At 46.0% G+C, this 25955-nt stretch overlaps 1 protein-coding gene across 1 annotated transcript in view; it reads right to left on the reverse strand.

Moving 5' to 3' along the window:
• The window catches only part of LOC149458597 (tubulin tyrosine ligase 3-like), a 43043-nt gene extending 20593 nt beyond the window's left edge, over window positions 1–22450 (reverse strand). Inside the window, exons 1-4 of the mRNA XM_089682011.1 lie at window positions 22394–22450; window positions 11699–11876; window positions 9835–9896; window positions 6111–6239 (exon numbers count right to left, since the gene is read on the reverse strand). Coding sequence (XP_089538137.1) covers window positions 6111–6239; window positions 9835–9896; window positions 11699–11876; window positions 22394–22450 — 426 coding nt within the window. The remainder of the gene's footprint in view (window positions 1–6110; window positions 6240–9834; window positions 9897–11698; window positions 11877–22393) is intronic.
• Between the last annotated feature and the right edge of the window lie 3505 nt (window positions 22451–25955).

A 25955-nucleotide genomic window follows, 5' to 3' on the forward strand; every position in this document is an offset into this window, starting at 1 on the left:
ACTATATCCGGTCTCCCAGGACCCTGCATTCACTATATCCGGTCTCCCAGGACCCTGCATTTACTATATCCGATCTCCACGGACCCTGCATTTACTATGTCCGGTCTCCCTGGACCCTGCATTCACTATATCTGGTCTCCCCGGACCCTGCATTCACTATATCTGGTCTCCCCAGACCCTGCATTCACTATATCCGGTCTCCCCGGACCCTGCATTCACTATATCCGGTGTCCCCGGACCCTGCATTCACTATCTGATCTCCCTGGACCCTGCATTCACTATATCCGGTCTCCCCGGACCCTGCATTCACTATCTGATCTCCCTGGACCCTGCATTCACTATATCCGGTCTCCCAGGACCCTGCATTCACTATCTGATCTCCCTGGACCCTGCATTCACTATATCCGGTCTCCCGGACCCTGCATTCACTATCTGATTTCCCTGGACCCTGCATTCACTATATCCGGTCTCCCAGGACCCTGCATTCACTATCTGATCTCCCTGGACCCTGCATTCACTATATCCGGTCTCCCAGGACCCTGCATTTACTATATCCGATCTCCACGGACCCTGCATTCACTATGTCCGGTCTCCCTGGACCCTGCATTCACTATATCTGGTCTCCCCGGACCCTGCATTCACTATATCTGGTCTCCCCAGACCCTGCATTCACTATATCCGGTCTCCCCGGACCCTGCATTCACTATCTGATCTCCCTGGACCCTGCATTCACTATATCCGGTCTCCCCGGACCCTGCATTCACTATCTGATCTCCCTGGACCCTGCATTCACTATGTCCGGTCTCCCTGGACCCTGCATTCACTATATCTGGTCTCCCCGGACCCTGCATTCACTATATCTGGTCTCCCCAGACCCTGCATTCACTATATCCGGTCTCCCCGGACCCTGCATTCACTATCTGATCTCCCTGGACCCTGCATTCACTATATCCGGTCTCCCCGGACCCTGCATTCACTATCTGATCTCCCTGGACCCTGCATTCACTATATCCGGTCTCCCAGGACCCTGCATTCACTATCTGATCTCCCTGGACCCCGCATTCACTATATCTGATCTCCCCGGACCCCGCATTCCCTATATCCGGTCTCCCCGGACCCCGCATTCACTATATCTGGTCTCCCCGGACCCTGAATTCACTATATCTGGTCTCCCCAGATCCCGCATTCACTATATCTGTTCTCCCCGGACCCTGCATTCACTATATCTGGTCTCCCCGGACCCGGTATTCACTATATCTGGTCTCCCCGGACCCGGCATTCACTATATCTGGTCTCCCCGGACCTTGCATTCACTATATCTGGTCTGCCCGGACCCTGCATTCACTATATCTGGTCTCCCAGGACCCTGCATTCACTATATCCGCTCTCCCCGAACCCTGTATTCACTATATCTGGTCTCCCCGGACCCTGCAGTCACTATATCTGGTCCCCCGGACCCTGCATTCACTATATCTGGTCTCCCACAGTACACACAACATGGAAATGCAATTATGTTAGGAAATATAAACTGCTAAATCCCTTTTCTCATCAGCAGTTAGAGCAGTCTTATGACTTCTATCAGTGTCCAGCAGAGCACTTGTTAAAGCTTGTAGGAGGAGTTTATTTCTGCTCTAGGAGGATGCAGGACCCCTGACCTCTGTCTGGACAGTGCTGATTGGCTCTGTGCTGATCACATGCACTCTCCCAAACTGAGCATGTGCAGAGTGTCTCCGTATGTCTTATCAGGAGATAAGATGGGGGCACTGGAAGAAGGCGGCACAGTGGCTAAGTGGTTAGCACGTCTGCCTGGCAGTACTAGGGTCGCCGTTTCAAATCCCAACCATGGCACTATCTGCCTGGAGTTTGCATGTTCTCCCTGTGCCTGCGTGGGTTTCCTCTGGGTACTCCGGTTTCCTCCCACACTCCAAAGACATGCTTGTAGGTTAATTAGATCCTGTTAAATTGTCCCTAGTATGTGTATGTATGAATGTGAGTTAGGGACTTTAGATTGTACCCCCCTTGAGGGTTAGGGACTGATGTGAATGTACAATATATATGTAAAAGCGCTGCGTAAATTGACAGCGATATACAAGTACCTGAAATAAATAAATAAGAAGGGGAGGATCAGATAAGTCAGGATCAAACAGCATTTTTACACATGATTAACCCCTTAGGTTCCACAGTGAGTATAACAAGCATGCTTCGCTGCATATACAGACTGATTGTACTGTTGTGGGTTTAGTAACACCTTAATAAGTGAATGCAGTGTGCAATGATGGTGCCACCCTTGGAGGTACATCCTCTGTTTTGGAACCAAATTAATCTGTCTTTCATTCTCTTTGTAGTCTTATATACAGACCTCTATCATTTAAAATACATTTAAGTGTAAATCAAATCACCGAGCTTTTAACATGTTAAAGAGACCCTGTCATCAGACCTCGCTTTTTGTGTGTACCCCAGCTTTTGCACCTAGTTCACATCCACTTTATCTAACAAAAAGGTCACACTATACGAAACTTTTTGCCTGCTGAAGCGAAGGAAAGTAGTTGTTAAAAAGGTAGCATTGCGCTTAAAGGATAAGTTCACCTTTGGGAACATATTACTTGTTACATGTTCCACCTGTTTTTAGGGTGAAACATGTAACATGTTCCTATGGCTGTAGCTGCGCCCGCTGCCCCTCCATCTCTCTGACAGATAATATGGGGAGAAGTCCCCCCTGTACTATCTGTCAGATTTTAAAACCTCTGCACACTGTATTACTTCCTATTGACCTCTGCACACTGCATTACTTCCTATTGACCTCTGCACACTGCATTACTTCCTATTGACCGCTGCACTTTGTATTACTTCCTACTGAGCTCTGCACACTGCATTACTTCCTACTGACCTCTGCACTTTGTATTACTTCCTACTGACCTCTGCACACTGCATTACTTCCTACTGACCTCTGCACTTTGTATTACTTCCTACTGACCTATGCACACTGCATTACTTCCTACTGACCTCTGCACTTTGTATTACTTCCTACTGACCTCTGCACTTTGTATTACTTCCTACTGACCTCTGCGCACTGCATTATTTCCTACTGACCTCTGCACTTTGTATTACTTCCTACTGACCTCTGCACTTTGTATTACTTCCTACTGACCTCTGCGCACTGCATTATTTCCTACTGACCTCTGCACTTTGTATTATATCCTACTGACCTCTGCACACTGCATTGCTTCCTATTGACCCCTGCACACTGCATTACTTCCTACTGACCTCTGCACACTGCATTACTTCCTATTGACCTCTGCACACTGCATTACTTCCTACTGACCTCTGCACACTGCATTACTTCCTATTGACCTCTGCACACTGCATTACTTCCTATTGACCGCTGCACTTTGTATTACTTCCTACTGAGCTCTGCACACTGCATTACTTCCTACTGACCTCTGCACTTTGTATTACTTCCTACTGACCTCTGCACACTGCATTACTTCCTACTGACCTCTGCACTTTGTATTACTTCCTACTGACCTCTGCACACTGCATTACTTCCTACTGACCTCTGCACTTTGTATTACTTCCTACAGACCTCTGCACACTGCATTACTTCCTACTGACCTCTGCACTTTGTATTACTTCCTACTGACCTCTTCACACTGCATTACTTCCTACTGACCTCTGCACTCTGCATTACGTGTTACATAACTCTGCACCAGGGGCGGACTGACCATTCAAGCACTTGGGCACTGCCCAAGAAATTCCCCTGGTACCTTTTATAGGCTTTTTTTGAGTGTGGGCAAGGACACAGGGGCCCCATGATCCCCTATTGCCCGGGGGCCCCGTGAGTTGTCAGTCCGCCCCTGCTCTGCACTCTGCATTACTTACTCCTGACCGCTGTGCTATCCTAACTAAATTACATATTGCTCTGATGGGCCGATCCTAGCCAACCAGAGCAAATCTCAGCCCAACCAGTCAGGCCAGAACTCAAGGCAGCCAGGACAGAGCCAAATGTACCTAGCTTATAAGCAAGGACCGGATTCGCCACCAGCAACAATCATGTTGGCTCAGGGCACCTCTCATCATACTCCTGCAACATGAACGAAATGGGGTATCGTTCACCTGTACAACAAATGTGTTCAGCCATTTTGATTAACTACATGCTCCCAGCCAAAATACCCTCCTCCAGGAATAGAAGAATGTCCACACAATCAGCCTTTTGAATGCTTTACTATGCTCAGTTCTTCCCCATACACACGTACATCTCTTCCTCTATTCATCAGACATTAGCATTACTGTTCAGTTCAAACTCAAAGTTAACAATGCTTCCATTTATCTCATCCTTAGGTTTCCTGAGATGGGTTCTCATTGGGGCCTATATTAGGCCTACCCTGAGGGGCATGCTCCACTCAGACTGTGTACCTACATGGTGTTGTTTTGCAGACTTCCAGTCAACCCACTATGGTTCTTCCGGGACCCTGCTTATAAAGAGATAAGCTGGCCCAATCCACAGTACCCACCCAGGGGTGGTGTCTCGCTAAAAGAGGTACTAATCCTTGCTTACAAGCCAAGCCAAAATTCAACGTAGCCCGCCAGACCGGAACTCAACTCAGACAGCCAGGCCAGAACTCAATGTAGCCCACCAGACCGGAACTCAACTCGGACAGCCAGGCCAAAACTCAACATAGCCCGCCAGACAGGAACTCAACTCAGACAGCCAGGCCAGAACTCAATGTAGCCCACCAGACCGGAACTCAACACGGACAGCCAGGCCAAAACTCAACGTAGCCCGCCAGACAGGAACTCAACTCAGACAGCCAGGCCAGAACTCAACAAAGTCGGCTGGCCCAAGCTCAAATGGAAGGATTAGTTTATTCTTACAGAGACATTTGTATTACTATATCTTCTTCAAGCATTCTTTTTAATGGGGCCTTGCTGTGTAAAGTCCTTATAAAAAAGGGCTCCACAACCCTGGTAATCTTCGATCTCTTCCATGTTGTTCAGGTAGACCTCCACTTCTCCAAGGATGCCCACCTCTGATTTTATCTATACTCTGAAAGTTAGTCCCAGTTCTTGTTCTTGTTATGATACATTCAGATGCCTGCACACGTATTATGGCTGTCTGAACTTGTTTATAAAGCACTCTATAACACTTTGTTTCCCAGTTAATAAAATAACCCAGTTAATGCTCTAAATTCTCCAGCCATGGGTGTCTCAGGTGCCGGTCAAGCTGCTTTTGCCCACCCTAGCTTCAAACATGGAGCTGTGAAAATGTGGAATAGACTCCCTCAAGAGTTGGCTCTGGCCAGCTCAATAGATTGCTTTAAAAAAAGTCCTGGGTTCTTTATTGGATACAAAGAATATTACTGGATACTAACATTTATAGGTAAGGTTGATCCAGGGAATATCCGATTACCTCTCTGGAGATCAGGAAGGAATATTTTCTGCTGCAGGAGCAAATTTGGATCATGCTTTGCTGGGTTTTTTTGCCTTCCCCTGGATCAACTATGGGTGTAGGATTATAACTGTTTTTTTTTTATTTTTTTTATGGTTTAGCTGGATGGACTTTTGTCTTTTTTCAGCCAGACTAAGTTACTATGTAGCTCAAGTGAATTAACAGCCAGGCATCAAAGTTGTCACTTCTTTATAAAAACTTTATTGAACTAGTCAAGAACACACTGACACCTCCACTGAAAGACCGCTCATCTCTGACACCAGCAGAGGCTCAGTCTTCAGCTCCTTCTTGGCTGATTCAATAAAGTTTTTATAAAGAAAAATGGTGACACCAGTGTGCGGCCATTTGTTTCCTTGTACTCTGCCACCCAGATTAAAGGACAAAAGATTTGTGGTCCACTCAGCTGGGGACATGGCAGGGGTGTGTCCTGTGCCAACATTATAAAAGGTGTCCCTCTTTTCCATTTCTGAAAGAAATGTATTTAACAAAAGAGCAAAGTGCAGCCGATCAGATTTCAGGACATTGCTGTCAGATGATGAGAAGGATAAAGACTTACATGTGCACACAATCATCACACTTTGCTCTTGTTTATAACATAAGGCCAGTCTTCATTGGTCTTCATCGGGATAATGTAGGCATTAAGATACAAAGTGGAGGGACCCACCTTGGTGGTGAAGGAACCAGCTCTGGCGTAGTGATTCATCATTTGGTCTTTTTTCAGGAAGCGACAGTCCACGGCATCACGTCTGGTCGTCCAGATAAAATAGGGGATCTCATTGCGAACTAGCCTGGACTGAGCAGGACATACAATGGACACTAGAAGTTATTTTTTTTTTAAGCATAATTTAAAATAAACTTAAAATGAAAGCAGACATGGGAAGTGATATTCAAACATACGGATGTCAACCAACGCTTCCATTTACCTCAGCCTTAGCTTTCCTGAGATGGGTTCTCATTGGGGCCTATATTAGGCCTACCCTGAGGGGCATGCTCCACTCAGACTGTGTACCTACATGGTGTTGTTTTACAGACTTCAAGTCAACCCACTATGGTTCTTCCGGGACCCTGCTTATAAAGAAATAAGCTGACCCAATCCACAGTACCCACCCAGGGGTGGTGTCTCGCTAAAAGAGCTACTAATCCTTGCTTACAAGCTAGGCCAAAATTCAACGTAGCCCGCCAGACCGGAACTCAACTCAGACAGCCAGGCCAGAACTCAACGTAGCTTGCCAGACAGGAACTCAACTCAGACAGCCAGGCCAGAACTCAATGTAGCCCACCAGACCGGAACTCAACTCAGACAGCCAGGCCAGAACTCAATGTAGCCCACCAGACCGGAACTCAACTCAGACAGCCAGGCCAGAACTCAATGTAGCCCACCAGACCGGAACTCAACTCGGACAGCCAGGCCAAAACTCAACGTAGCTCGCCAGACAGGAACTCAACTCAGACAGCCAGGCCAGAACTCAATGTAGCCCACCAGACCGGAACTCAACTCAGACAGCCAGGCCAGAACTCCACTCAGACAGCCAGGCCAGAACTCAACAAAGTCGGCTGGGCAAAGCTGAAATGGAAGGATTAGTTTATACTCTTACAGTGACATTTGTATTACTATATCTTCTTCAAGAATTCCTTTTAATGGGGCCTTGCTGTGTAAAGTCCTTATAAAAAAAGGGATCCACAACCCTTGTAATCAAAAATAAACTAAAAATTAAAGCAGACTACGTGGGAAGTGTTATTCAAACTAACGTAAATGTGTTTCCATAGATTAGGGATAGAAGATCCTGTGTAATGCCTTCAAAACATCATCTGTGTTACAGATTTGTCCTGTGTCCTGTAAAGTTGGCCATACACTTAACAAACTTCAACGAAGAAATCAAAGGAGCACTGCCGAGTCTTCTTCATCTTGGGCATACACTCCATGGCCCCATTCGTTTCTTTGGATATCTGTATTCATTGTGGCCTCCAGCAGTCCTATGGAGTACTTCTTTCCCTATAGGAACTAATGGAACCATGGCATGTATGCGCAGGATGAAGAGGACCCAGAGGGACAGTTTTGGAAGAAAGCCTGTACCGGTGTGAACAGGGCCATACAGTAAAAATTGCTGGAAGCAGGATGAAGGCAAGTATTGGACTGGGTCAGCTCAGAGGAATGGGGGCCACTTGTTCCAAAGCTATACATATAAAAAAGTGCAGCGCTTATATATTAAAACATGCAAAATATCAAAGTGCAAGAGTATATAACTGCAAAACGCAGGCAGGGTGTAATTTTTATACTGCCCCTTATAGTCTCAATTGACACACAAATCTATAGTTCACAATCTCCCAGTGAGTAGGGTGAGGTGAAGGATCAAATGGATCCCTGTTGACACACGGTGATAGCCAAACAGGAGAAGTCAGCAGAGGTCCGGATCAGGCAGGGTCAGCAACGAATCAGACAGAGACAGGAACAGGGATGCAGGAACAAGATACAGGGCCCAGGAAAACCACACACCAAGGCTGCTTGTTCCAAAGCTATACTTGGCCTTCAAAGTCCAGCTACCCTTCTGGTTTCCAATATACCCAACTGTTGAAAAATATGCACATGCAAGAAATGAAGTGATCAGCTGAGAGCCAAGAGAAGTGCGTTTGCATAGTCGTGTTCCCTATCCACCTCATGAACAATGACTTAGTGTTTGCTGAAGGTCTTCAGATAAAGGTCCATCACCAACGTAACACTGGAACAGTCTTTATACCACAGTTGGGGGGCAGTAACAGTGAGAGGCAGTGATTAAATGATGGTGGAGAAGGCTCAGAGATGTAGAAATCTCAAGGCTAGGTTCACATTTGAGCTTCTTTAGACATTTTTGGAATGTTTTTTATGTGCGGTTGCACATGCATTTTTCATGCGTTTTTATTTTAGCCAATGAAAAAACAGTTACCAGGAGAAGGAGAGGCAAATAGATGTGTGCGATTCATTTGATTACGAATTGTAATTCGGACAAAATTTTCTTTATTTGGTGACTCAGATGTATCTGAAATTCTGAATCACAATAGTAACGAATTTCAACAAATCCGAAATCAATTGTAACAAACAAATTATCCAAATTAAAATTTGTAACAGTACTAATTCAAATCTATCCAAATTCCGTACTATCCAAATTCAAATTAGAAAATGAATTTGAATTTGGAAATGAATTTGAATTTACATTTGAAAATGAATTTGAATTTGTAATGGAAACATATTGCAATAAATACAGTAAAGTCTAAAAGTGAAATAAGATGATGAATCCTACTTAGGTTGCTTTATAGAGTAGAATAGAATAAAACAAAACAGAATAGAATAGAAAATAATATAATATAATAGATCAAAACAGAAAAGAATATAATATAGAATAAAAAATTAGAATAGAAAAAAAAGAATAAAATAGAATAAAAAAATAATAGAATAGGATATAAAGGAATATAATAGAATGGAATACAACAGAATAGTAAATAAAAGAATACAATAAAATAGAAGAATAGAAGAGATATAGAAAAGAATATAATAGAATTAACAAAATATGATAGAAAATAAAAACTAGAATATAATAGCATAGAATGAAATAGAATTAATATAGCTATCTTCTGAAATTCACATTTCGAATAGATTTGAAAATAATGAAAATATGAAACGAATCCAAATATACGAATTCCGAAAGCAAATCATTCTAACATAACCTATCTTAACGAATTAATACAAAACGAATGGAATAGAATAGAATAAAACAGAATAGAACAGAATATAGAATAAAAGAAAACAGAATAGAATGTAAAGGAATAAAATAGAATAGAAAAAACAGAATGGAATATAAAAGAAATTGTGCGACTTCTCAGTTAGTTGCATGATTTCAAAGTCGGGCTTGATGTGACCGGGGTGTCAATGAATGAATCCGAAACTAAACAGATTTTTCCATTATGCACATTTCTAGAGGCAAGAAAGTGCACATTTTTAGGCCTTTTTTTTCAGGCACTCCCATTAACGCCTATAGGGGAAAAAAATATGCACCTCTTGCCCAAAGAAGCTCATGTTTTTTTTTTCAAGCTTTGGAGGACAAGCTTCAAGCAAAACACTGCTCAGATGTTAAAGGGTACTGTAGGATACTATACATGGGGAATCCTCATGCAAAGCATTGATGTGCTTCAAATTGCTCAGGTGTGAACTGCAGATAAAGCAAACACAGTCCTTGTTGGACAAACGAAACTAATCCAAATATACGAATTCCGAAAGCGAATCATTCTAACATAACCTAACAAATGAATACAAAATGAATAGAATAGAACAGAACAGAATAAAATATAGAATAAAAGAATAAAATAAAACAGAATGGAATGTAAAGGAATGGGTTATTGACTGATTAGATACTTGCCATAAGGTCATAGGTGCCATCAGGATCATCATCTTTTTCGTCCTCCTCTTCACCATCATCATCTGATCAGGAAATAAAACATGATTTCACCATTACATTTACCAGCCATTCAGCATTGCTCATCTGGGAGTTTTGTGGAAATGACATTAACTTTCATAACTTTTTTACCATTTTTTCCAAATGACTTTATTGTAAGTTCCTGGCCATTCCCAAAGATCTCCTACCTTCACCTTCATGGTGTGTGGTGGTGTGTCGCAGGCTTCCACCCAGGGGCGGACTGACAACTCATGGGGCCCCCAGGCAATAGGGGATTATGGGGCTCCTGTGTCCTTGCCCACACCCAAAAAAGCCTATGAAAAAGCCAAAGAAAGGTACCAGGGGTATCTCATTGGGCCCCCTACTGACCCCGGACCCTCAGGCAGTGCCGAGTGCTCGAATGGTCAGTCCGCCCCTACTTCCACCTTAGCAGATGTATGCCTGCTCACTGAATGGTAATAGAAGAAGAACCAACTAAAGTGTGTCTGTGGGTAACACTGGATTTTCCCGGGAAATGACCCTCTGTCTCCATGCCTGACTTTGATACTGGTGTCCGACTATTGCTAACCCAAAGTGGTTGTAAACCTCAGACATGAAATATGAACAAAGCAAATCCCTCTATAGTGTGTACGTGTCTCAATCCAGAGCACTAAGTGTCATTTCTGTCTGCTGCCTCATTCCTCTGCTGTCAGCATGAATCACTTCTGACAATTTTTCCTGACACCAAGAGAAAAATGGTGATGGGGGAGGGACCTCCAGCTGATTGACAGCCTCAGCTCTGTTCCTGTGAGCTATGTGAAGGGGGGGGGGGTGTCTCTTCCCTCCAATCAGCTCTCTGAGATCTCCTCACTGAGCTCTGCATAGTGTAACTTCCGCTGCATGCCCCTTGCTTTCTGAACTCTCAGACAAGCTTTATAACGGATGTAGAGAATGACTGTAGAGAGGAGAGTGGTACAGATAAACAGGTACAACTTATGTAGGACAACTTATGTTTCATCTCTGTGTATTACCTGAGGCCAGACACTTCACTGGGTATATAAGAGTTTACAACCACTTTAAATTTATTTTTTAAATGCAAGTACCTGACTGTGACTTGGCATCAGCTTCTTGCAGTCCCTGTACAGCAGGACTGAAGTATGAGAGGAAGAACCAGCACAAGCAGCCAATCAGTTCATGAGCTGACAAGAAGCATGCTGATAGGGTATATGTAAAGGTTTACAACCCAAAAACAAACATAATATATTGCAGCTTACAGGTCCTTAGATGTGGTGACTGCATTAGTTTTCTTTTTTTAAGGCTAAGAACATTTTCAGCAAGTACAGAAAATACCTGTTGATCCTGCCATAAATGCAGTGTTCTTATCACTTTCTGTGAGCTGAACGGACAACAAAACAATCATATCTTTGTTTTGTAAACCAATCACCCCTCCCCATGTAGTGGAGAGGTGCAAAAGTAGACCTAAAGTCCAGCCTGGGGCTCCCTGCATAGATACAATGGAGAAGTGAGTGTAGCCATGGAGGGGCAAGAAGTGTGTTAGTCTCAGGATCACAAGGTGAAAATAACGGGAGAAAAGACATTAGACAAAGAAAACAAATGCAGCCACCATATATAAGGACTGTTTATGCATCATAAAGAAGGCGTCATTGTAGTGAGTCTTAGATAGAAGCGCAGCTTATGCCATGCTGGTAAATATTCTTTTCCTCTTCCTTACATTACCAGGAAATCGGTTTAGTTCCATTTGCAGCAAGGAGCAGAAAAGCATACAGCTCTGGCATGGAGACGTCCTAGTCATGTCTATACGGAGCCCATGTTCTGCCATTTGTATTACCGTCATCATCATGGCCGCTTCCATCGCCATCATCCTCCTCTGTCTCCTCATCTGATGACTTCTCTTTTTTCCGCACTGCCTTGGCCACCTTGGGCAGTTTCTTCTCCACCCATCCGCGATTCCGCAGACATCTGCGTATGACGGGGTATGGACCATGGATGCTGAATATCTTTTTTTGCTGTGTAACAGGGATGGGGAGAAAACAGTATTATCAAAGTGTTACTAAACCCCAGACCGTGCATTCAGTATATCTGGTCTCCCCGGACCCTGCATTCAGTATATCTGGTCTCCCCGGACCCTGCATTCAGTATATCTGGTCTGCCCGGACCCTGCATTCACTATATCCGGTCTCCCCGGACCCTGCATTCAGTATATCTGGTCTCCCCGGACCCTGCATTCAGTATATCTGGTCTCCCTGGACCCTGCATTCAGTATATCTGGTCTCCCCGGACCCTGCATTCAGTATATCTGGTCTCCCCGGACCCTGCATTCAGTATATCCGGTCTCCCTGGACCCTGCATTCACTATATCTGGTCTCCCCAGACCCTGCATTCACTATATCTGGTCTCCCCGGACCCCGCATTCACTATATCTGGTCTCCCCAGACCCTGCATTCACTATATCTGGTCTCCCCGGACCCCGCATTCACTATATCTGGTCTCCCCAGACCCTGCATTCACTATATCTGGTCTCCCCAGACCCTGCATTCACTATATCTGGTCTCCCCAGACCCCGCATTCACTATATCCGGTCTCCCCGGACCCTGCATTCACTATATCCGCTCTCCCCGGACCCTGCATTCACTATATCTGGTCTCCCAGGACCCTGCATTCACTATATCTGGCTCCCTACCTGCGCCGCTATTGGCTCCTCGGCATGTCAATCACCGGGTCCCGGCCGCCGATTCTCGACCAGGACTTGGTGATCGTTGGGGGAGCTGACAGTGGAGAGGTCTGTATGTGAACAACACAGATCTCTCCCCTGTCAGCAATGGCATTCTGCTTTGTATTGCTCTGCGCAGTCTCCCTAGTAGAATACACACAGCACATAGTTAACCCTTTGATCGCCCCTCATGTTAACCCCTTCCTGCCCAGTGTCATTAGTACAGTGTCAGTGCTTTTTATTAGCACTGATCACTGTATTGGTGTCACTGGGGACGTTAGTGGCAGTTAGTTCCCCCCAGTGCCAGAATGCATGCCGCAGTCCCACTATAAGTCGCTGATCACCGCCATCACTAGTAATAAATAAATAAATATTCCAGTGTATATACCGCCATTTTTAGATGCTATAACTTTCACGTAAACCAATTAATTTACACGTATTGGGATTTTTTTTTAGCAGAGACTTGGAGCAGAATACATTTTGGCCTAAATTTATGACAAAATTTTATTTTTTTTTCTTTATTTTTTGTTTAATAGCTAAAAGTCAAAAATATTGTTTCGTTTTTCAAAATTGTCGTTTTTTTTATTTATAGCGCAAAAAAAATGCACAGGTGATTAAATACCACTGAAAGAAATCTCTATTTGTGGGAAAAAAGGACGTAAATTTCATTTGAGTGCAGCGTTGCATGACTGCGCAATTGTCAGTTAAAGTAACACAGCGACGTATCGCAAAAAATGGCCTGGTCAGCAAGGGGAGTAAATCCTCTGGAGGGCAAGGGGTTAAGCCAGAGTGCATGGACCCTGAATTGATACCTGAACAAAGATGGTCCTGAATTTAAAAAAAAAATACAGATGAAGGCATTTTCAGGGGGAGTGCTGTGACCTTTGTGAGAAGTCACATACTGGCGGGATCAAAAGGTAACAAAACTACGCTACATGGGAATCTGAGAAAAACAAAAACTGCTTTGTTATTAATAGAACCAGACTATTATTGTTATTGCTAGAACATAGCATCCTTCTCTATGGCATGCTGCAGGAGACACGCTGTTTCTGCTTTAGAAAGAAGACAAACTCTAAGGCGTGTATTTATTAAGAAAAAAAAATTACAGGCCTCTTTGTCCTGAGAAACTACATGTACGTCCTGTGTGAACCAAGGCAAAAACAAACGCTAATAGGCTTTTTTCTGTCATCAGAAAAATGTGGATCAGGAAAATACTGCATTATGGCCACTAGATGGGGTTGATAATTAGAGATGAGCGAATTATTCAAAAATTCGATTCGGCTGATTCGGCGAATTCGCAGAATAAATTCGATTCGAGTCGAATATATTCGCTGCGAATTTAACTTATAAAAAGGGTGTTTCTAGGCTTCAGAGAGCCTTTATATTAGTGCAGAACACTGTACCTTTAATTTAAATGCCCTTGGAGTCTGCTGGGGAAGAGAAATAATACTGTCAGTCAGTATGACATGCAGATGAGTGCCGTCGATCTTAGAATCACCGCACACTTCACTCATTTGGGCAGTCACGGGGCCAAAACCAGAGTGTGGAGCCACAGTGTGGCGGTGGAGGCAGCAGCAATGGGAGGCCATACAGCACCCTATGAAAAAATGGAACCCACCAGCAGTGTGAGGAGACCTGAAAGTGGCACATGGCAGAGTGTGGCGATGGAGACAGCAGCAATGGGAGGCCGTACAGGGACCCATGACACACTCTGGACCTGGCAGCAGCATGAGGAGGCGGTACAGGGGCCCATGACAGATTACGGGCCTGGCAGCAGCATGAGGAGTCGGTACGGGGGCCCATGGCAGATTACGGGCCTGGCAGCAGCAATGGGAGGGCCGTAATCTGCCAGCACCCTATGACAAAATGGAACCCACCAGCAGTGTGAGGAGACCTGAAAGTGGCACATGGCAGAGTGTGGCGATGGAGACAGCAGCAATGGGAGGCCGTACAGGGACCCATGACACACTCTGGACCTGGCAGCAGCATGAGGAGGCGGTACAGGGGCCCATGACAGATTACGGGCCTGGCAGCAGCATGAGGAGTCGGTACGGGGGCCCATGGCAGATTACGGGCCTGGCAGCAGCAATGGGAGGCCATACAGCACCCTATGACAAAATGGAACCCACCAGCAGTGTGAGGAGACCTGAAAGTGGCACATGGCAGAGTGTGGCGATGGAGACAGCAGCAATGAGAGGCCGTACAGGGACCCATGACACACTCTGGACCTGGCAGCAGCATGAGGAGGCGGTACAGGGGCCCATGACAGATTACGGGCCTGGCAGCAGCATGAGGAGTCGGTACGGGGGCCCATGGCAGATTACGGGCCTGGCAGCAGCAATGGGAGGCCCGTAATCTGCCAGCACCCTATGACAAAATGGAACCCACCAGCAGTGTGAGGAGACCTGAAAGTGGCACATGGCAGAGTGTGGCGATGGAGACAGCAGCAATGGGAGGCCGTACAGGGACCCATGACACACTCTGGACCTGGCGGATTTAGTCAGTTGTGTCAGGAACTGGTGGTTTGAAATCCAGACTAATCCACGCCTGATTCATTTTCACAAACGTGAGTCTCTCCACACTTTGGGTGGACAGTCGTGTCCTCCGCGGAGTTACAATACCTCCTGCCGCACTAAACACGCGCTCCGATGCCACGCTACTGGCCGGGCATGACAGCCTTTCAAGGGCAAATTCAGCTAGTTGGGGCCAAAGGTCAAGTTTCGTTGCCCAGTAGTCAAGGGGATTGTCTACCTCGGTTGGCAGGGTGCTGTCCAAGTAGGCCCAAGCCTGTTGTTTGAGGTCCTGCTCCAGGTCCACCTGATGCTGCTGCTGCTGCGGCTGGTTAGTAGTTTCCTCACTGCGCTGGTGAAGAAAGCTACTCATCATCGACTGCAGACTGAGGCAGCCGCTGCTGGTGGAGCTGCCACTGCTCCTACCACCCCACCCCTCCCCTGCTGCCATGGCAGCGGAACGCGAGCGCACAGGGCCCACAGTGTCTGAGGATGGACGTTGGCGCAGAAAGGCAGAGACCAACTGACTACATAGGTGGTTTTTATAGTACGTTATTTTGGCCTCCCTCTCAGCAGGTGTGAAAAAGGCCACCATTTTTGAACGGTAGCGAGGGTCCAACAAGGTGGACAGCCAAAAGTCATCCCTCTGTCTGATGGTTATTATTCGGCTGTCGCTACGCAAGCAACCGAGCATGCTATGGGCCATTTGTGCCAAGGAATGCGAGGGACTCCCTGCCTCCATCTCCACAGCATACTGCCACGGTGCGTCTGGGTCCTCTGTCTCCTCCTCCTCCTCTACCAGATGCTCCTGCTCCTCCACTCCTGTCCGCTGAGTGGAAAAACCACCCATTTCACTCAATAATTCCTGAGCACCAATGTCCTCCTCTACCTCCTCCTCTTCTTCCTGTCCTGCCCCCACAGGGGTCATGTGGCGTTGAGATCTGTGCGCCACGTCTACCGCACCCTGACCAGCCATTGTTAACAGCATTTGTTCCAGGACGTGCAACAGAGGAATGACGTCGTTCATCCCATAGTCCTGCCGACTCACGAATAGCGTGGCCTCCTCAAAGGGCCTGAGCAAGCGGCAGGTGTCACGCATGAGCTGCCAATGGCTGACATCTAAGTTACACAGGGGAGTACCTTTATCCGCTTGTAACATCAGGAAATCGGTGATGGCCTTTCGCTGTTCGTAAAGGCGGTCTAACATATGTAGGGTTGAATTCCACCTTGTTGCAACGTCGCAGATCAGGCGATGCTGTGGAATTCCGTTCTGCCGCTACAGCTCAAGGAGGGTGTGCTTTGCAGTGTAGGAATGGCTGAAATGCATGAAAAGTTTACGTGACATTTTAAGGATGTCTTGCAGTGGGATGGTGGATTTTAGGAACCGCTTGACAACCAGATTGAACACGTGAGCCATGCATGGCGCATGGCACAACCTTCCTTGACGCAGAGCAGACACCATGTTCTTTCCGTTGTCGGTCAACATGGTTCCGATTTTCAGTTTGCGCGTAGACAGCCATCTGTCAATTTCTCTGTTCATTACACTAAGAAGTTCCTCCCCTGTGTGACTACGTTCGCCAAGGCATACCAGGTGCAGCACAGCGTGACACCGTTGCGCCCTGCACATGTGATATGCCGGTCGGGTAATGGGACTTGGCACGGGGGTGGCGGCTGAGGACACGGCGGAAGAAGAGGTGGTAGAGGCGGACATCTTTGCTGGACCAAGGACGTGCAAACGTGGAGGCAAAAGCGGTGTGACGTGTCCAAGTTGCTGGTGCGGCTGTGCCGGCACCACGTTCACCCAGTGGGCCGTAAATGACATGTACTGTCCCTGACCGTAGTTACAGCTCCACACGTCGGCGCTGCCGTGCACTTTGGCAGAGACCGACATGCTCAAAGACTGGCCCACCATCTCTTCTACATGTGAATGCAGGGCTGGCACTGCCTTTTTGGCGAAGAAATGCCGGCTTGGCACTCTCCACCGCGGCTCGACACAAGCCATCATTTCTCGGAAAGGTGCTGAGTCCACCACTTGGAAAGGGAGGGACTGCACCACCAGCAACTTGGACAGGAGGACGTTCAGCTTCTGCACCGTCGGGTGCGTGCTCGCAAACTGTTGTCTCTTGGAAACGGATTCCAAGAAAGACTGCTGACGGAATCCGTGAAGAGGAGTAGCAGGAGAAGGAGCATCTGAACGAGCGGAAGATGCCAACGAGCGACAACTCCCCTCAGCAGAGGTGTTGGAGCCTTGACTGGCTGATAGAGGGCGATTGACGTCGGGTGACGGAGCAAGTAACGGAGCGGGTGATGGAGCGGGGGCTGGGGCAGGCAGAACCACCGTATCTTTATCACGGTTTTCCCAGGCCACCGAATGGCGACGCTGCATATGCTGACGCAACGCTGTAGTCCCAACATGGGCCCCCTGGCCACGCTTGACTTTCTGGCCACATAGTCGACATACGGCTACGTTTACTTCCTCGGGCGGCTTGACGAAAAATTGCCACACCGCCGAGTAGGAAACTTTGCCTCCGCTACTCCTCACTGGCTGACTGCTACTTCCTCCGTGCACACCGGCACCACTACTGGCCGTGGTGGTAGGCTGCAGTGGAGCTGGTGCTCTACTCCGTGGCCGTTTGCCTCCACTGACACTGCTGCGACCCTGCTGCCTCCTGGGCAACCCACCGACTGTTTTGCTCGCTGCCAAGCTGGCACCCTCTTCTCCTGATGATGCGGAAGCAATAGCTTGATGACGACGAGGCTGCCAAGTGCGATCAGCCTCATCATCATCAATTAGGGTCTCCGCCTCACTACTAGCCCCCTCGGCTGCGTGTGGGTCAGGAGACAGACCTGTCCCTAGACCGGCTACCGAGCCACTCTCCTCGCCAGTACTTCTTCGCCTGGCTGCTGAAGAGGCGGATGTCTCCCCCCGTTCCTGACCGCCCTCTGTTAGCTCTTCCTCACTGTACAGTGGGGCTGAGCCCACAGCATGCGATACTTTGCTTGGTGAGGGAACACCTAAGGACAGGGGCAGGTAGAGGACACGTGATTTCAGTGGGCTTGCTCCCGGGCCATGCCAACTAACGGTTGTGTCTGACGTACCCACCGACCGTTGGCTGTAGGTGTCAGAGGTGACCTGGGAAGAGGAAGACGACCGAGCCAACCAATCGATGACGGCAGGGTTGTCGGTGGAGACACGACCGCTGGATGACACCGGGAGCACTGGCCTCTGGCTGCGACTAGTGCTGCCTCGACCCCTTCCTCTGCTGCCACGTCTGCTCGCTCCTAAAACATTGCCTCCTCTGCCACTCCTCTGCGTGTTGTCTGACATACTCTTTAATTCAACGATTCTGTGTCCCTGAGTAACGATTCTGTGTCCCTGAGTAACGATTCTGTGTCCCTCAGTAACGATTCTGTCTCCCTCAGTAACAATTCTGTGTCCCTGAGTAACAATTCTGTGTCCCTGAGTAACGATTCTGTGTCCCTGAGTAACGATTCTGTGTCCCTCAGTAACAATTCTGTGTTCCTGAGTAACAATTCTGTGTCCCTGAGTAACAATTCTGTGTCCCTGAGTAACGATTCTGTGTCCCTCAGTAACGATTCTGTGTCCCTGAGTATCAATTCTGTGTCCCTGAGTAACAATTCTGGGTCTGTCCCTGAGTAACAATTCTGTGTCCCTGAGTAACAATTCTGTGTCCCTCAGTAACGATTCTGTGTCCCTCAGTAACGATTCTGTGTCCCTGAGTAACAATTCTGTGTCCCTGAGTAACAATTCTGTGTCCCTCAGTAACGATTCTGTGTCCCTCAGTAACGATTCTGTGTTCCTGAGTAACAATTCTGTGTCCCTGAGGAACAATTCTGTGTCCCTGAGTAACAATTCTGTGTACCTGAGTAACGATTCTGTGTCCCTCAGTAATGATTCTGTGTCCCTGAGTAACGATTCTGTGTCCCTGAGTAACAATTCTGTGTCCCTGAGTAACAATTCTGTGTCCCTGAGTAACAATTCTGTGTCTGTCCCTGAGTAACAATTCTGTGTCCCTGAGTAACAATTCTGTGTCCCTGAGTAACGATTCTGTGTCCCTCAGTAACGATTCTGTGTCCCTCAGTAACGATTCTGTGTCCCTGAGTAACAATTCTGTGTCTGTCCCTGAGTAACAATTCTGTGTCCCTGAGTAACAATTCTGTGTCCCTGAGTAACAATTCTGTGTCCCTGAGTAACGATTCTGTGTCCCTCAGTAACGATTCTGTGTCCCTGAGTAACAATTCTGTGTCCCTGAGTAACAATTCTGTGTCCCTCAGTAACGATTCTGTGTCCCTCAGTAACGATTCTGTGTCCCTCAGTAACGATTCTGTGTCCCTGAGTAACAATTCTGTGTCCCTGAGTAACAATTCTGTGTCCCTGAGTAACGATTCTGTGTCCCTGAGTAACGATTCTGTATCCCTCAGTAACGATTCTGTGTCCCTGAGTAACAATTCTGTGTCCCTGAGTAACAATTCTGTGTCCCTGAGTAACGATTCTGTGTCCCTCAGTAACGATTCTGTGTCCCTGAGTAACAATTCTGTGTCCCTGAGTAACAATTCTGTGTCTGTCCCTGAGTAACAATTCTGTGTCCCTGAGTAACAATTCTGTGTCTCTGAGTAACAATTCTGTGTCCCTCAGTAACGATTCTGTGTCCCTCAGTAACGATTCTGTGTCCCTGAGTAACGATTCTGTGTCCCTGAGTAACAATTCTGTGTCTGTCCCTGAGTAACAATTCTGTGTCCCTGAGTAACAATTCTGTGTCCCTGAGTATCAATTCTGTGTCCCTCAGTAACGATTCTGTGTCCCTCAGTAATGATTCTGTGTCCCTGAGTAACGATTCTGTGTCCCTCAGTAACGATTCTGTGTCCCTCAGTAACGATTCTGTGTCCCTGAGTAACGATTCTGTGTCCCTGAGGAACGATTCTGTGTCCCTGAGTAACGATTCTGTGTCCCTGAGTAACAATTCTGTGTCCCTGAGTAACAATTCTGTGTCCCTGAGTAACAATTCTGTGTCTGTCCCTGAGTAACAATTCTGTGTCCCTGAGTAACGATTCTGTGTCCCTCAGTAACGATTCTGTGTCCCTGAGTAACAATTCTGTGTCCCTGAGTAACAATTCTGTGTCTGTCCCTGAGTAACAATTCTGTGTCCCTGAGTAACAATTCTGTGTCTCTGAGTAACAATTCTGTGTCCCTCAGTAACGATTCTGTGTCCCTCAGTAACAATTCTGTGTCCCTGAGTAACAATTCTGTGTCCCTGAGTAACAATTCTGTGTCCCTGAGTAACGATTCTGTGTCCCTCAGTAACAATTCTGTGTCCCTGAATAACAATTCTGTGTCCCTCAGTAACAATTCTGTGTCCCTCAGTAACGATTCTGTGTCCCTGAGTAACGATTCTGTGTCCCTGAGTAACAATTCTGTGTCCCTGAGTAACAATTCTGTGTCTGTCCCTGAGTAACAATTCTGTGTCCCTGAGTAACAATTCTGTGTCCCTGAGTAACAATTCTGTGTCCCTCAGTAACGATTCTGTGTCCCTGAGTAACAATTCTGTGTCCCTGAGTAACAATTCTGTGTCCCAATTCTGTGTCCCTGAGTAACAATTCTGTGTCCCTGAGTAACAATTCTGTGTCCCTCAGTAACCATTCTGTGTCCCTGAGTAACGATTCTGTGTCCCTGAGTAACAATTCTGTGTCCCTGAGTAACAATTCTGTGTCTGTCCCTGAGTAACAATTCTGTGTCCCTGAGTAACAATTCTGTGTCCCTGAGTAACGATTCTGTGTCCCTCAGTAACAATTCTGTGTCCCTGAGTAACAATTCTGTGTCCCTGAGTAACAATTCTGTTTCTGTCCCTGAGTAACAATTCTGTGTCCCTGAGTAACAATTCTGTGTCCCTGAGTAACAATTCTGTGTCCCTCAGTAACGATTCTGTGTCCCTCAGTAACAATTCTGTGTCCCTGAGTAACAATTCTGTGTCTGTCCCTGAGTAACAATTCTGTGTCCCTGAGTAACAATTCTGTGTCCCTGAGTAACAATTCTGTGTCCCTGAGTAACGATTCTGTGTCCCTCAGTAACGATTCTGTGTCCTTGAGTAACAATTCTGTGTCCCTGAGTAACGATTCTGTGTCCCTGAGTAACGATTCTGTGTCCCTGAGTAACGATTCTGTGTCCCTGAGTAACAATTCTGTGTCCCTCAGTAACAATTCTGTGTCCCTGAGTAACAATTCTGTGTCCCTGAGTAACAATTCTGTGTCCCTGAGTAACGATTCTGTGTCCCTCAGTAACAATTCTGTGTCCCTGAGTAACAATTCTGTGTCTTTCCCTGAGTAACAATTCTGTGTCTTTCCCTGAGTAACAATTCTGTGTCCCTGAGTAAAAATTCTGTGTCCTTGAGTAACAATTCTGTGTCCCTCAGTAACAATTCTGTGTCTGTCCCTGAGTAACAATTCTGTGTCCCTGAGTAACAATTCTGTGTCCCTGAGTAACGATTCTGTGTCCCTAAGTAACGATTCTGTGTCCCTAAGTAACGATTCTGTGGCCCTAAAGTCTCTCTGGCCCTAACTCTGTCCCTAATACAGACAGGTCTGTCTCTCTTGAATGACCGGAGGCTAATGGAGAATTGTAAGATGGCCGCAATTTATAGCTCCACCATTACACAGTGCTGACTGGCTGGCTGCTGATTGGCTAATGCGATCACGTCATGAATGAATGCATTATGGGTCAGCGCGCCTTGTCTGCGCGCCTTCCCAGAGATCCCCGCCCCGTCGCCACACATGTCGCCGCCATTTTTGGGAAAATTTGATTCGTGCATCCGAAGTTTGCTAATTTTCAGATTCGGCGCGAATCGAATTTTTCCTGAACTTCGAAACGAATTCCACTTCGCCAAGTTCGATTCGCTCATCTCTATTGATAATCATAGGAAATAAACACTTAGCTCCATCTAGTTGCCATAATGCAGTATATTCCGTCAATCTATTCTGTATGAAGAGTAACTCAACCTGGAGAAAAAATAGCCTAATTACATGAATTTTTGCCCCAATTTGCACAGAAGGAATGTACATGCTCTTTCACACGAAGAAGAGATCTACATTTTTTTTTTTATAACACACCCCATAGCCTTTGCTTGGAATATATTTAACTGATTTACAATGACAGTTCATTTGGGCTCCCAGCTTGGCCCTTGTGTCACGTCTCATATATATTAAACCCTAAAGATTTAATTACTTCATTAACGGGGGATGAATAATTATCGTGCCGCACTTTAGAGTATGCTGAACTAGTTTTACTGACCTTAATTGCTTTCTCCACTAGGAGCTTGGCTAGCTTCAGTCTCTCTGGGTTGATCATGGTAGAATTCATTGTTTTTCTTATCCGTCCTTCGGCTGCCATAGCATGTGTACATAAAGATTAGATTGCGATGTTAATAGAGGCGGTTACGCCTGCCCTGTCTGCATGATATTATTGTATCTATACCCAAGAACATTTTATATCCATCTCAGCACACCAGTTCTTGGTGGCGGCTGCGTTAGTTCTCTTTTCTTTCTGGCTTTTTCTTTATTTTCACCTAACGATCCTGCCAGAAACACACTTCCTGAGTGACAACGCTCACTCATTGTACTGTATAGAGGAGCAGTGTTGTCACCCTAGGCTGATCCCCTGATTTGGACTATAAACATCTACTCCTCTACCAGAGGCGTCCCTAGGGTTGGTGTCACCCGGTGCAGTAACACATGGTGTCCCCCCTCCAGAGAGGAGTGGTGCCGGTGTAGCGGTAAAATGAGTATCCCTTGAAGATATGTAACCCCTGAAACAACTGCACATGTGGCGGTTTCAGGCCGAAGAAGCCGATCTCTTACTTTAGCACAGAGCCAGCGATCGGCTTCTTTGGCCTGAAACTGACACATGTGCAATTGCTTCAGAGGATACTTATTTTACCGCTACACCGGGGCGGGGGCAGCTGTCACTATGCCGGCATCCTGCTCCTGCACCCCCTGTGATTGTGGCACCCAGTGCGGCCCGCACTCCACGCACCCCTATAGGGACGCCACTGCCCTCTATATGTCTCTTACATATGGAGGAGGGAGCTGGGTAATTTACAGAAGATAGCTTGGAAAGCTGATAACCTTGATGAGATCAGTGCACAAGGAGATACTAGATTTCTGGCAGGATCAACAGGAATTTTTCTATAGTTGTAGAAAATGTACTTAGCCTGAAAAAATAGTGTATCTAAGGACTGCAATACATTACATTTTTATTCTTGAGTTTAGCTATACTTGAAGACTAACGTTTCTGATTCTTTCAAGATAAGATCCACACACAAAAATGTACATTTCTCCTGGCACAATCCCTTTTAGTAGAATTGCAGTGATAGAAGGTGTTAAAGTGTCTGCATACCAATTTTTTAGCACTTGCATATGATCATAAAGATAAGGGCTGTAATTATTAGAAAAATAAAAAGTTGGATGAATGTGACAAGAATTCATCCAGCCTTTCTCCAGCCTGGACCTGCTGAGCGACGTCAGCCGACAGCGAGCTTCAGCCCGCTGTCACCTGAAAACGGGTCACAGAAGTGAAGAATGAACTGCACTCCTGTGATCCACAGGAAAAGTACAGCCAGAAGAGCTTTGGCTGTACTTCTCCTTTAATACAGTGATTTTTTTTATGATTGTCAGCTCCATCTAGTGGCTTTAATGTGGTATTTTTCCTGAAATACTTCAATCAAAAACAATACCTTATTATGGCCACTAGATGAAGCTGATGATCACAGAAAATCAATGTATTAAATATAATATGGTCAGAACTAGTCAAAGATGGGCAAATGCTTGTCACACTGGTCCAACAAATATTTTTTAGAAATAGTCCTCTATTTGTCAAATGTTGTTTATATATATAAATATATACAGTTGTGCTCAAAAGTTTGCATCCCCTGGCAGAAATTGTGAAATTTTGGTATTGATATTGAAAATATGACTGATCATTGCATAAAATGCTCTTTTATTGAAGGATGATATGCATTATTATGAGTCATAGCTAGCGTGACATCACTGCAGGACTCTCTCTTCCTTTGCCTGGGGTTCCATTCTGACAGTGAGGATCCCTGGAGGAGCAGCTGTCAATCATGCTGTCCTGCAAGCTGATGAAGAATGTCACCTGTGGTGGCTAAAAGGGGAAACGTTTGGGAGTGCACAGCTTCATCCCCAGCGGAAACTGGAGCATGAGCAGAAAAAGTGGTACACAGAGCATTGGCTGGAATAGGGTTGTCACTCTCAATAAGGAAATACAGAGCTGGGTGGATGGTGGACCATCCAAGCATTGCCTTCAGTCTATATTTAATTTTCCAGTACTGGTTAGGGGATTAAATAGGGAATGTGATTAGTAGCTGTGAGAAGATGCTGTGAGCAGATGTTCATCGTGCATACCCATTGGGCCCCATACATTAAGGTCGCTGAGAGATGAACAGTTCTGGTTTTCCATAGCAACTAACCTTTGCTGGAAACTTAAGAATAGAGAGCCTGACTGGTTCGTAAAGCCTAACTGCATGAACTATTTTTCCTCCTTAAACTATTATGCATGAGGCCCTCCCATACGCATCAATAGCGAGTCTTTGATTGTTTTCCTACCATCCTGCTTGTGCTTTTCCACAGCAGACCGAGGATTCTTTTTGAGGTTCCCAGTAGGAGATGGTGCTCGATGGCCTTCATGTTGACTTTGAAGATTCAAGGAGGTGCCTGGAAAGTATATAATATTTTTTTAAATGTGCCCCAGCTGCTCATTCAGTGTTCATTTTTTTAAACAAGAGCACAAATATCATGGCCAAGTCATATAACCAGCAGTGACATTCAGAAAGTCTACTCTACAACTTCTAGATTGGGAGGAACCTATATTCAGAAATGATGAACCAACCTATTTTATATAACATGGCCACACCAGGTTTCTGTAGATGACTTGATGCAGTAGTGGCTATAGATAGGACGGGTGTCTTCTTGAGTAAAAAATCCAGTGAGATTCCTGCCCGCCCCTGATGGTACTGTGACCCACAACTATACTCACCCAACCTGTCCATCAAGTGGAGCTTATATGGTTTTTCTACTACCTTTTGGCCAACTGGCTAAGAGATGTTCCAAGGAGGTAAAACTAAAATCTTCTGATTAAAAGTTACTTTTTTTCACTTTTGATGTGTACCTATGGATGGCCAAGGTGCAGTGGGCAGAGGACTGGAGACAGAACCAAGATAAACAAAAATGGCAGCCACCTGAATTTATAACTAGCTTTTTTAAGTAAGATCCACATAAAAGAACTTTGCTATGCAAAGGCTTTTTATGTGCACCATACTTTAAAAGCATGTTATATGTATGTTCGGGTGATTGCCATTTTTATTTAGTTAAATTGGTTAAATTGAAGCAGGGACACGTTGGACGCCTTCAGCTGTCATTGTGCTTTGCTGGACTTCTTGTGTGTCCCTGCACCTTTAGGAAGGAATGAGACGCCTCAAGGTATACCTGCCCCTAATGTACAGTACACAATGCTATACAAGCTCCAACATGGAGACTCTCACAGATTAGAACAGCCTTTTACAACCTTTATAGACCAGAGGAACCCCTAAAAAAGTGTGGAGATCTCAAAGGAACCTTACTAAAACCAGTTAATCAGGAGGCAAAGGTTCCTTACGTTGGTGGTCAGTAGGAATGATGATAAAAAAGAAAATTGGAAATAAAAGTAGCAATAATGCTAAAAAAAAAGATAACTGATGTCACCCTGCTGACTCTGCCAAGTGTTGTTGGTCCTAGAACAATACAGGCACCATTAAAAGGAAGGTCAACCAGCCACGGCTCAAGGAACCCCTAGCAACTCC

This window comes from Staurois parvus, unplaced genomic scaffold (genome assembly GCF_062004578.1).
Source record: "Staurois parvus isolate SC_StPar_1 unplaced genomic scaffold, SC_StPar_1.0 ptg000283l, whole genome shotgun sequence".
Lineage (NCBI taxonomy): Eukaryota > Metazoa > Chordata > Amphibia > Anura > Ranidae > Staurois > Staurois parvus.